Here is a 12,772-nt window from a genome sequence, read left to right on the forward strand (position 1 = left end):
GCTTACACACTGGGTGTAAAACAACTAATTGTTGGAGAAGTAGATACATAAAAGATGGTCTGATGCAGTCTTCAACCCTTTCTTTCTTTCTTTCTTTTTCTTTTTTTTAGAGAACCTGCAGGGGTGGGGAGGGGCCATGGGGGAGGGGGGGAGAGAAGCTTGAGCAGGCTCCACGCCCAGCATGGGGCTTGATCTCATGACCTGAGCTGAAATCAAGAGTCAGATGCTAAACTGACTGAGACACCCAAGCATGGTGCTCCTGAACATTTTTTAAATATACAGAATTCTTCCCTACCCCCTCACAGAAGATCTTACGCAGAAACTCATTCTAGAAAACATATTAAATTGCTTTAACTCAAGCGGGCCCAGTCAAAGTCTAGATTGGGGTCAGCAAAGCTTTTCTCTAAATGGCCAGATAGTAAATATTTTCACCTCTTCGGGCCCTGCTATCTCTGTTGCAATTACTCAGTCTGCTCTAGACAATGACACAAAGGGGCATGGCTATATCCGCACCCTCCCCAATTTTTTTTTTAAATTTTATTTTTTAATTTATTTTTTATTTTTTTTAAAGTATTTTTTTTTAAGATTTTATTTATTTATTTAACAGACAGAGATCACAAGTAAGTAGAGAGGCAGGCAGAGAGAGAGAGAGAGGAGGAAGCAGCCTCCCTGCTGAGCATAGATTCCCTATTTGGGACTGGATCCCAAGACCCTGAGATCATGACCTGGGCTGTAGGCAGAGGCTTTAACCCACTGAGCCACACAGGTGTCCCCACCACCCCCCCCCCAATTTTTTTTTTAGGCAACAGTGGGCCAGGGTTGGCCTGAGGGCTGTAGTTTGCCAACCCCAGGTCTACGTCCCTAAATCTAAAAATCTGCAACTTTTAGAAACCACAGGTCTGGTGGGGACAGGTAGATACGTGAACCATAATTATGACAGCATATTACACACTGGAATGAAATCACAGATATGAGGTTGCTCAAACCGCAGAGAAGAAAGCCTCTGGCTCCACCTTTCGAGGAAAAGTAGGTCTGAAGCACCAATATTTGAGGAGAAGTTTGAAGCATGTTCCCCAGTGGACGAGCATGAGAAAGACATTCTAGGCAGGGAGACGGCATTTGCAAACTTTATAAAAAGAATGTGGACGTTGCAGATTCTTTTGCATGATTATGTTATGGAGAAAGTGATGGATGATTGATTAGGCTGCAAAGCAAGACAAGAACTATCTCATGAAGGACTCCTGGTCTCAGCTTTATCCTGCAGACCGCTGGGCACCATATGGCGAGAGCATTAGAACTGCCTGGAGGAGTTCCTCCACATTATAGATTCCTGGGCCTATTGAGTGAGATTCCCTGGAACAGGGCCCAGAAATCTTTTAAAAAGCACCTTAGATGAACCTGGTATAAGAGACTGAGAGCCACTGCTCTTGATGGCCCAGAGGAATTAAAGCAGGAGAAGAAGGACATGGTGACAAGAGCCGCCCTTTTAGAAACTTTAAGATGGCATCTGTAAGCCTTCACTTCCTTTCTTTAATTCAGCCCTGTAGAGTAGTGACATTAATTGAGTGGACTTTTGTTTCAGAATGATCATGTTGGTTACAGTGTAGGATGATTCATTAGAGGGACTTGGAATTGGCAACAAAATTAAGTAGCAATGTTTATACTTCAGAATTTCAAGGGGAAGAAGTCCTCCTAGCAAGTGAGTGGGTTAGCTCAGTGTTGTACCTGGAATGTAAGACTGATTTTGAACGCTTCAGACTCACGATCTTTCTGTAGTGACAGAATGGAAACAAGTCAACTAAAACTTCGCAGAGATCGTCAAAGACTGCTTAGAAACTATCCTGTGCAGTACAAATGGCTGTAAACTTTATAAAGAGCAATAGGAAATGTAATGAGCTGGTCATCAGCAAATTGGTCTGCTCTAAAAGGCAGGAACCTGCATTGTTGCTCTGTATTGTGAAAATCACCTCCCAGTGACGTAATGAACAAGTAGAAGGAAGTGGTAGAGCAAATCTGTCTCTTCCGACTACATGGGTTCCCGCAGAATACGGGGGAGATGTGACAGCTAAATGTGCTAACCATTAGTCCTTCGGTGCTAGTGAGACCGATTTATTCAGACCGTAATGATCAGGGAAATTTTTTTCTTCTGCATTTAGTTTCTGTGTCAGAATTAACTATTGAGTGGAGAACTTCGGCGTGAGCAAAATCTGTGGGGTTTCTTCATTCCCCTTTGTGTTCTTTTCCCTGTCCTATTGTTATATTTTGGGGAATATCTTAGGGATTCTTAACCATGCAGTGGGAGCAGTTTACTGACTGCTTCAGTGCTTCTAAGTTAGCAGATTAGCAAATCACCTGAAAGTAACTGAGATCTATATGATTTTATTTTCTCCCCACACAAGGAGTGTTGCCACATAAAATATCATGTGATTTAATTTGGCTCATTAATATCAAACTACTCAAACGTATCTCTGATTCAGTAGCCAGTAGAGTGATCGAAGTGCGCATTACACATTATTCTTCCCAAGTTATACAGAAAAGTTTTCTAGCAACTTCTCTGAAGGATGTTTACTGAATGTCTTTCTGTCTTCGGAATAGAATATGAAACGGCGCAGGCGTCGAGATATTTTACGAGTACAACTGGTACGAATATTTGAACTGTTGGCAGATGCTGGTGTCATTAGTCACAGGTCAGTATTGGATTTTGACTTTTTTAAAACTTCGGAATGATTAGGGAACATATTTTTTTCTCTTATGAAATATATAAAAACAAAAAAGCACCTTTGCAGCAACAACAAAAAACTTCTACCCTGTGAACATTATTTACAGAAGATGCAGCCAATACGTTAACTAGTGGCTAAAAACTGTATTGAAAAAAATCCACCACTAGTACCAGATTGCTTTGGGCAAAAATCAGCTATAATGTTCCTAGGATTTTTGATATTTGCAGGAATCTAGTAAGTCAGGCAGGTGGACAGTGGCCTTTTTTGGTGACTAACTTAACGATTTCTTACCTTATTTTAAAGATCTATTTCTTTTGGATTGTAGAATCATATATATAAAGGCTAAATGCTCGCTATAAGGTTTGTAAATTTATTCCAGTCAACTCTTAATCTCTCCAAAACCCATGAGCATAAATCATAATTCATAACTTATCACGCTTCACCAATGAAAACATAAAACCTAGAGTTATTGCTAGAATAAAGGCATGTGGACACTAAAACCAGGAAAATTCCATTGACTTTGGAAGGATAACTGTGTTGCCTGACTATTGAAGGAGGAAAAAGTAAAAAGATAGATCTGATCATCTCTCAAAAAAGGTAACTGAAAACTGAAAAGAGATCTCGAGGGAAAAAGAATGTTCATAAGCTAGTGCCGTATTGTGACTTTGGCATTTGTCCTGATTATTTCTTAGTGTACCTCATACCTTCCATAGTTAGCATCAAATGCTTTTGATGAGTGCTTTCAAAATTGAGCTTTAATTAAAGAGAATTTAGATCACTGACTTACCTTTTCTTTTATAATAAATGAAAAGAAAGAAAAAAAGAAACAGTATTCTTTTTTTTTTTTTTCTTTTTGTCCTACACAAAAATAAAACAGTGGAAGTTAGGAAAAGAGAATTTGAAACATACTGGACTTAATGCAAAAAAAAAAAAAAAAATCAACAATCTAATATGTCTCTGTATCTTTTTTTTTTCTTTCTGTTTTGTTGTTTTCAATGTAGTGTTAGTGAATGAAGAATCTTTGGCACTATTTGGGGAAACTTCTGGATGTTGGTATATTTCAAATTTACAAAAACTGTAGTCACTATTGAGCAGTAATGGTTTTGAACACGGTTACATGTTTTGTTTTTGGTTTTGTTTTTTTAAGAGAAAGTAATCCTGTAAGGCTGTTAGTACTATGGAATTTTTTATTTCCTTGATTAAGGAAAAAAAATGAATTCTAGAGGCCAAGAAGGCAGGGACCTTGGCTTTGTTCACCCAGCTGATCTGATATGCCTGATGCGTAGGAGGGATTCAATGAATAGTTGTTAAATGAATGAATTTTTTTTTCTGAGTCAGGTTGCAATCTATTAAATTGGTTTCCCATCCAGTAGTAAATCACAACTCAGAAATTAAAAACATTCCTTTAAGGAATGAAGAATAACATTTCATTTTTAATTTATTCAACATATTTTTATTGTTGTAGACTGGTATTTTTAATACATTGTAGTACCATTGTGACTCCTTACTTTTCTTTTCATGGCCACAACTCCTAAAAAATTACTTATACCCTTTTTTTAACTTTTTATTTTTTAAAGATTTTATTTATTTGTCAGAGAGAGAGAGAGGGCATGCACAAGCAGGGAGAGCTACAGGCAGAGGGAGAAGCAGGCTCCCTGCAAGGAGCCCAATGAGGGACTCGATCCCAGGCCCCTGGAATCATTAACCAACTGAGCCACCCAGGCATCCCTATTTTTACTTTTAAAACCACATTATTTTAGAAGTACTTTTCAAATATAGCAAAGAAAAACCGATGAAAATAAATGTAAATGTAATAGCTAACCATTTATATAGCATTTATGGTTTACTTATCCTTTATTATATAGTAACTAATTTATATTCTCACTAAAATGCTCTGAAGTAGCTGCTGGTCAAATCCTTAATAAGTGTGGGAACAAGACTGGAATCTAAAACTTCTTACTAACCCAATGACCCCCTTTCAATCTGTGGTTTCCAGGCTCAGGACCCTTACCTCAGAAAATTACTACAGAGAGTTTTGAGGCAACTCCATAGGTGTTAGATAGAAGACTTGAAAACCAGCACTCTATCTTGAATTCTCTTAAATTCTTGTATCCTTGGTACTCCCTATGCTAGAATCTTGCTGAGAATAGGTACCTAATGGATATTTGATTGCTTGTACTAAAGGCATAATGTGAATTTGCATGGCAGCTCTGAGAATATATAGAACTAGTCTTTTTTCTTTCTACCCCCACCCCTTTTTTTAAAGTAAGCTCCACCCCCAGTGTGGAGCCCACTATGGGGCTTGAACTCACAACCCTGAAATCAAGACCTGAGCTGAGATCAAGAGTTGGCCACTTAACCAGCTGAGCCACCCAGTCACCCCTCCTCTTTCCACCCTTCTAAATTGATCCTCCCTATCCCATATGCCTCCTTATTTCCTTATTTTGAAAAGCTATAGATTTTGCCAGAGGGAATAACATTCAGCACTCATAAGAGTTGATTAAAGGTAGATATGGCATTGAATAATATAAATTGAAGTAGCAGTTTCTTGATTGAGAAGCACCATCTATTTCGTATTTGGAAGCCAAATCATGTTCATTTAATTTTTATATATTAAGTTGCACACTACCATGATCGTGCCAAGTTTGATATACAGTTCACCTTTGAACATGGATTTGAGCTGCATAGGTCCACTTGCATGTGGATTGTAGCAGCACAATACTATAAATGTATTTCCTCTTATGATTTTTCTCAATACTTTCTTTTCTCTAGCTTGCTTCATTCCAAGAATATAGTATATATTACATATGACATATAAAATATATGGTAATCGACAAGTTTCTGCTATCGGTAAAGTTTCCAGCCAACAGTGGGCTATTAATAGCTAAGTTTTGCTGAGTCAAAAGTTACATGAAGATTTTTGCCTGGGGTGGTGGGGGTAGGTCCCCCTAACCCTGACATTGTTCAAGGGTCAACTGTATATTATTTTGATTTTGATTACTAGCAAGTTATTTTGATTTGGATTATAATTAAAATCAATTTTCTTTTTTTTTTTCCCCAATATTTTCAGTGCAAGTGGTGGCCTTGATAATGAAACACATTTCCTCAACAACACTTTATTGGAATATGTAGATTTAACTAGACAACTCCTGGAAGCAGAAAATGAAAAAGACTCAGACACACTGAAGGATATACGATGCCATTTTAGTGCCTTAGTGGCGAATATCATCCAGAATGTTCCAGGTACTCTTTCCAGTTTCTTAAAACACTATCAACTATTAAGGAACTATCGTGTGCTTTCTTCCCCTGAGGGTTTGTAGGCTAAAGTGATAAAGCAGCTTGGGAACATAGCGGGAAGTATGTCAGCGTAACATGGGTGGCCAAGAGTTTAACCTTCAGTTAGTGTCGCGAGTAGAAATCAAAAAGCAACACCACATCGATTTTTAATGATAATAAAGACACTAACAAAAAATTTAAGAAATCAATAGAAGAAGCTTCTTTAGGCAAACTTGTTCGAGGTGCAGTGAGCAAAAAGCCATTATATCCCAAATGGTAATTGAGCAGAGAATTAACAAGGTACTGCTGAATGATGGAAGAAGGGCATAGCCGCAGTTACAAAGTCTGCTACTGTGTTACTGGTTGATTCCTTTAAGGTATATGTGCCTGTTACTCCAGTACCTACTATAAGCCACGTCCTGGTTTAGGCCTTAGGAACATTGATACATGCACTTACATTTTAAAAAGCCATAAATTGTTTACAAGCATGAAACATAAAATGTAACTGTAGCCTTTGGTAGACAATGTCATTGCAAATGTTTCTTTTTCTTTCTGAAAAGGAATTACTTTACCTTTAAGAGAACATGCAAACAGCTGACTCTCTAAGTGAGAGCATGGGTTATATTTTATACAAGAGGCCTGTAAACATTTCTTTAGGTCCATTAATTTCAAGCGCAGGAGGCCTATTTTGAATTTCAGAGGGAAATGATTTCTTCATCTGAAGCTCAGTTAGCATAAAGATATAATTTAGTCCATTACCAGACATTTGTCTACAACCTCCAGATTGGTTCGTTAAGGTACTGTTGAGTTTCTTCAACAAGGATTAATGCAGAGAACTTGTAGATAGAATTCTCAAGTGGAAAGAATTCTTGGAGATCATCTCGATCAGTGGTTTTCAAACAATGTTGTTTTTCTTTTGCCCAAAGAGGCAGACCAAGAGACAGCAGAATGGGTTTAGACTCTGGGCCTCCCGCCTTACTTCAAGTAGATCAGCCCCTCCTTTGTCTGTTCCGTATATCAAGATTCTATGTAAGGATTCTTTGAAAAAGACAGCTGTGCAGCTGAAAACATACAAAGCTCAGAAGCAGCTTACCTATTCCAAAGCTTTGTCTTGGCAATGAACCAAGATCCAGACTTGCGTTTGTGTTGATGTCTCGGCCAAGCTTACCATGTAGCCAGCAGCAGCTGGGGAGAAGCAGGGGCCCGACTCCCGGCTCTGTGCCTACCTCTGGGCAGTCCTGCGCCTGCCTTGAAGTCCTGCTTGCAGAGATCCTGTATCTCTCACCGTGCTGAGCTACATGCTGTCAGAGACCGTGGCCCTCTTTCCTGGTCCTGCACGGGCATCAGTGATTGCCATCACCGAGGAGGTGTTTGGTAGGCTCTAAGGGAAACCTTTGCTGGCTTTCTTGCAGTGTTACGTACTCAGTACCAAATAAGTTGACATGCATGTTAAAATAAAAAGAAATGGAAATAAATATTTTCCCGTTTGTTTGTTTGTTTGTTTTTTAATGCACAGTGCACCAGAGAAGAAGTATCTTCCCTCAACAGAGCCTTCGTCACAGTCTGTTTATGCTGTTCAGTCACTGGGCAGGTCCCTTTAGCATCATGTTTACACCCTTGGACAGATACAGTGACAGAAATATGCAAATTAACAGACATCAGTACTGTGCACTAAAGGTATTGCTTAGAAATCTAATTTCTTTTTTCTCCCGTGAAGAGTGCAGTTAAATATTTTGGTCTCTCAGTGTCTAGTAATATAAAAAGGATGGATTTCTTCTACCCTTAGAATATTTGCCTGCCGTATTCGAATATTTATACTGTACATTTCTTTAAATACATAAAAGACGATGCAAAAAAGTTACAGAATCTACCCAAAACTTAAATGCCATTTTCTTAAAGAACTGAGAATTGCCTCTTTTTTCCTACTTAAGTACTTTTTCTTGGTCTTTTCTTCCTCTTCTCTTCCAGTACTGTCCAAGCTCATGCCTTATTTCGTGTCATGTATCTACTTACTACCCATGATAAATTACTTAGTTTCGAAAACCGCTATTACACTCTTCTTTGTAAAGGAAAGAATTAAGGATACTGTGGCTACATAAGCATGAATAAAAATAATCTGCCTCTTCGCATTAAGCAACCAACATAAAGCCTCTTAAATGTTTTAAATGTAATTCTAATATTATTGTTTGAAGGCTATGTCTGCTGTACTATGTTGTGGCCCTGTTGCAGATAATGTAGGACTTTCATCAGATGGCTATTTGTACAAATGGTTGGATAACATTTTGGACTCTCTGGACAAAAAGGTGATTATGACGATTCCTTTAAGATTTCATAATAATCTGCACTGCTTTATTTGGAATTATAGTATGACCCATTAAAAATAAGTCTTTTTTTAAAATTAGGTTAGAATTGTATGCAGAAGGCGTGTTTTGTAAAATTAAATAGGATGCAATAATTTAAGAAATGTCTAATTCTCATTTATTACTTATTTAAATAATGTTAATTTACCTTTTGTATTATATGATTAATGTGGTTGTCTCACGAGAGAGTTCTAGATCTGTAAATAAAATATTAATATACAATACTTTGAGCTCCACAGAAGAAATGTGTTATTTGTTATGTTTAATATCATTTTTTTTGACCACTCTCCAATTAATCTTTCTTGCCTTCCCTTTTCCTCACTCCCCTCCTGTGCATGCCCAGACTTCACAATTTAAAATAAGACTTGGTTTTTTCCCCCTCCAAATAATTTTTCTATTGGGTTATCAAAAACAAGAATAAAGCTTGATAAAAATAACTGGAGAGGTTAATAACTCACTTTTCTGAAAGCACTTAATCACTGTTCATACTCATCAGCCGCCTTTAGGGCTCTGCTGGAGGAGAGAATTGTACTACTTAGAGTCTTGTATAAAAAGCAAGAGACAAGTATAATTTATCCATGTCATTTTTTTTCTTTTGGCTGAATAAAATGAGAAGGACTTGAACAAAAGGAGACTGAGTTTTGTGCTTAAATATAGTAAATATATATACTATATTATGGGTATAGTATATATATTATATATACAATGTATATAATATAGTATATATACTATATATACACACTATAAATACAAAAATGCATATATACTATATTGCTAAATATATGAACTATACTATATATACTATTATCTATATATATAGTATATATACTGTATATATTGTATATATAAATTTTTTTGTCCTGGGCATTGTGACCTTTACGTAGGTTCACCAGTTGGGCTGTGAGGCAGTTACATTACTGCTGGAACTGAACCCGGACCAGAGCAACCTGATGTACTGGGCTGTGGATCGATGTTATACTGGTTCCAAGAGAGTGGCAGCCGGCTGCTTTAAAGCCATAGCTAACGTATTCCAGAACAGGTACCCTACATACTGTCTTCCGTATTTTAGTTAGCTTTTGTTTGTTTGTTTCTTTCTTTCTTTCTTTTTGTTTTTAAATGTTTCCTTTTGAAGTCAGAAATACTAAGAAACCAGTGTTTTCTTTCCTTGAGCTTTAATGAAATTTAACCAGAATAACAATAATGACCACCTTGCATCTGTTGCGTATCTTTTGCCTTTAAAAAAAAAAAACAAAAACAAAAAACCAAAAAGCAAAAAAACAAAGCAAAACAAAAAAACCCCACCTAGCCATAGGCTCAACACTTGATGTCTGCGCCTTGCCCTTTGTATATCGTATTTATGAATTATGTGAAAGCCTCTAAAATTTCTCTAACATGTAAAATTTATCCCTAGGGATTATCAGTGTGACACAGTGATGCTCCTAAATCTGATACTGTTTAAAGCAGCTGATTCTTCTCGAAGTATCTATGAAGTTGCTATGCAACTTTTACAGGTTTGTAAGCAAATGTTAGTTAAAATATAAGTTATTGATAATTTAATGAAGCATATAAATATTTAGCCTTTTCTTTTTTTAAGATTTAGAGAGAGAGAGAGAGCGTGGGGCAGGGAGGGGCAAAGGGAGAGAGAGAAAGAAACTCTAGCAGACTTTGTGCTCCGTGCAAAGCCCAACATAGGGCATAATCTCATGACCCTGAGATCACAAGCTGAGCTGAAACCAAGAGTTGGTCACTCAACAGACTGTGCTGCCCAGACACCCCTGGGCTTTATTTTTAATAGGGAGGCATGGCACCAATTCCTGTTATCATTAAAAATAGAGGACAAAGAGGGTGCCTGGGTGGCTCAGTGGGTTAAAGTCTCTGCCTTCGGCTCAGGTCATGATCTCAGGGTCCTGGGGTGGAGTCCCGCATTGGGCTCTCTGCTAAGCGGGGAGCCTGCTTCCCCCCTCTCTCTGCCTGCCTCTCTGCCTACTTGTGATTTCTCTCTGTCAAATAAATAAATAAAATCTTTAAAAAACAAAAATAGAGGACAAAGGGAAGAGATGCCTGGGTGGCTCAGTCAGTTAAGCATCTACCTCGGGCTCAGGTCATGATCCCAGGGTCGTGGGATTGAGCCCCATATCTGGCTCCCTGCTCGGTGGGGAGTCTGCTTCTCCCTCCATCTCTGCCTACTGCTCCCCTTACTCTCTCTGTCTCTGTGAAATAAATCAATAAATAAATCTTTTTAAAAAAAAAGGGTGACAAAGATAATGTGGGTCACTTAAGTCTGGAAATAATACAGACTATTCACAAATGAAACAAGGTGGGATCGGGAGGTAGACAAACCATAAGAGACTCTTAACCTCACAAAACAAACTGAGGGTTGCCAGGGGTCAGCGGGTAAGGAGAGGGTGGTTGGGTTATGGACATTGGGGAGGGTATGTGCTATGGTGAGTGCTGTGAAGTGTGTAAACTTGGCGATTCACAGACCTGTACCCCTGGGGCTAATAATACATTATATGTTTATAAAAAAATTAAAAATTATTTAAAAAAAAACAAAAATACAGACTATCCAGAAATGTATTCAAAGGGCTTATGGATCTCCTCCGACATACACACACGTATGCGCTTGTGTGTTCATTTCAAATGAAAATGGAGTGGTTAGGACTTCCATGTGCCTAGAACTATCTCTGTCCAGCAGAGAAGAATATTGTGAGCCAAAGGTTTTTTTTGAGAATCAAGTAAAAAGTAATCAGCCCTTTTATGATATGCTTGTATAATTTTTTTTTATTAGACCTAGAAAAATAACCTAGAAAGTTAACTTACCAAGCATGGAGATTTTACAGTTATTATTATACAGTTGCTATACATTATTGTGTAGTAGACATTATTATACAGTTATTATTATACAGTATCTAACTAATTGATAATAGGATGAGGTTCTTCCCTCTTAACCAAGTTAAGAATGAGATTCAAGTAGATGCTGATTTTTCCAGAGGGTTTGACCAGTGGTACTGATGATGCTGGTAGCCCCCATCTTGGGAATTATACCCTCATGGCTTTATTAATTATGAAGAAAGTTCAGTGCTGTATATTTACTTGGTATAACGTTAAAATAATTTTTAGCTCATAGTCCATATTTAATCTTTATTTAACCAAGATCTGTTTGAGGATTTTTTTTCACATATACATGTTTTATATAATCCTGTTTTTGAAATGGAAAGTGGTAAATCTTCTTCAAGTAATTGCAAGTTGCTAAAGTCATTTTCAGACAATGCTCCTAACCCAAACCGGTGGCATTAAGCACAAGGAGTGTAAAGCCTCCCGAACAGTTAAAGATCTTTGGCAAACATTCCTGGGAATTAGAAGAAACACTCTACAGTATGCATAACTATGTAACTTTTAAGCTGTAATAATTCTTAGAAGATTTTATTTTACAGTTATGGCTGAAATTCAGAGGACTCATAAAATCTCGCATCTACATTCTTGCAGATCCTAGAACCGAAGATGTTTCGCTATGCCCACAAATTGGAAGTTCAGAGAACAGATGGAGTCCTCAGCCAGCTGTCTCCTCTGCCACACCTGTACTCTGTTTCATATTATCAGTTGTCCGAGGAGTTAGCAAGGGCTTATCCTGAGCTAACTCTCGCCATATTCTCAGGTATGACCGTTGAACTTGTCCGTGGGTTTTCTTTAGCAGTCATTTCTAAAAAACTACTTGTAGGAAATATAAATATAAGAAATTTGAGGTTGATTCAAAACAGAACATGTCTTTATGTAAGAAAATAATTTTTTTCCTTTAGTAAGAACATGTATTCCTAATCTGTCATGGTAGATTTCTTATTAATGTAGTCTTTCCAAGGCTTCTTACTTTACCTTCCCTTCTCTACCCCAAGTGGGGGAGGGCTTCACATACAACTTAAAAATGTTTCTTTGATAGACACAGAACTTTCTAAATCTTCTAGTACGTACTTCATCTTGTGTATTGGTCTGTCTTTAATACTGGAAATGGGCAGCGATAAAGATACAGGTCTCTTTCCATAAGTAACACCTCTCATCATAGGGAAAGCTCCTGCACTGCTTGGAGCAAAACTATTGCGAAGGGGGCACCTGGGTGGCTCAATGGGTTAAGCCTCTGCCTTCGGCTCAGGTCATGATCTTGGGGTCCTGGGATTGAGCCCCACATCAGGCTCTTTGCTCAGCAGGGAGCCTGCTTCCTCCTCTCTCTCTGCCTGCTTCTCTGCCAACTTGTGATCGATCTCTCTGTGTCAAATAAATAAATAAAATCTTAAACAAAAACAAAAACAAAAACCTATTACTAGGATTCCACATTGCTTTCTGTTCCCATTTCCTTTTCTTGGACAAATGACAGTTCCTTCCAGGGGTTTCCAGAACAGCAGCACTATGTGTCAGGCAAGATAC

At 37.9% G+C, this 12,772-nt stretch overlaps 1 protein-coding gene across 8 annotated transcripts in view; it reads left to right on the forward strand.

Moving 5' to 3' along the window:
- Positions 1–12,772, forward strand: part of FRYL (FRY like transcription coactivator) — a 260,634-nt gene that overhangs the window by 181,219 nt on the left and 66,643 nt on the right. For all 8 annotated transcript variants that reach the window (XM_044225780.1, XM_044225783.1, XM_044225781.1 and 5 more), the window contains 7 exons: positions 2,596–2,687; positions 5,791–5,963; positions 7,513–7,673; positions 8,189–8,299; positions 9,241–9,395; positions 9,768–9,867; positions 11,843–12,011. In XM_044225780.1, the coding sequence (XP_044081715.1) occupies positions 2,596–2,687; positions 5,791–5,963; positions 7,513–7,673; positions 8,189–8,299; positions 9,241–9,395; positions 9,768–9,867; positions 11,843–12,011 (961 nt within the window). The remainder of the gene's footprint in view (positions 1–2,595; positions 2,688–5,790; positions 5,964–7,512; positions 7,674–8,188; positions 8,300–9,240; positions 9,396–9,767; positions 9,868–11,842; positions 12,012–12,772) is intronic.

The sequence above is a fragment of the Neovison vison genome, chromosome 11, assembly GCF_020171115.1.
Source record: "Neovison vison isolate M4711 chromosome 11, ASM_NN_V1, whole genome shotgun sequence".
Taxonomy (NCBI): domain Eukaryota; kingdom Metazoa; phylum Chordata; class Mammalia; order Carnivora; family Mustelidae; genus Neogale; species Neogale vison.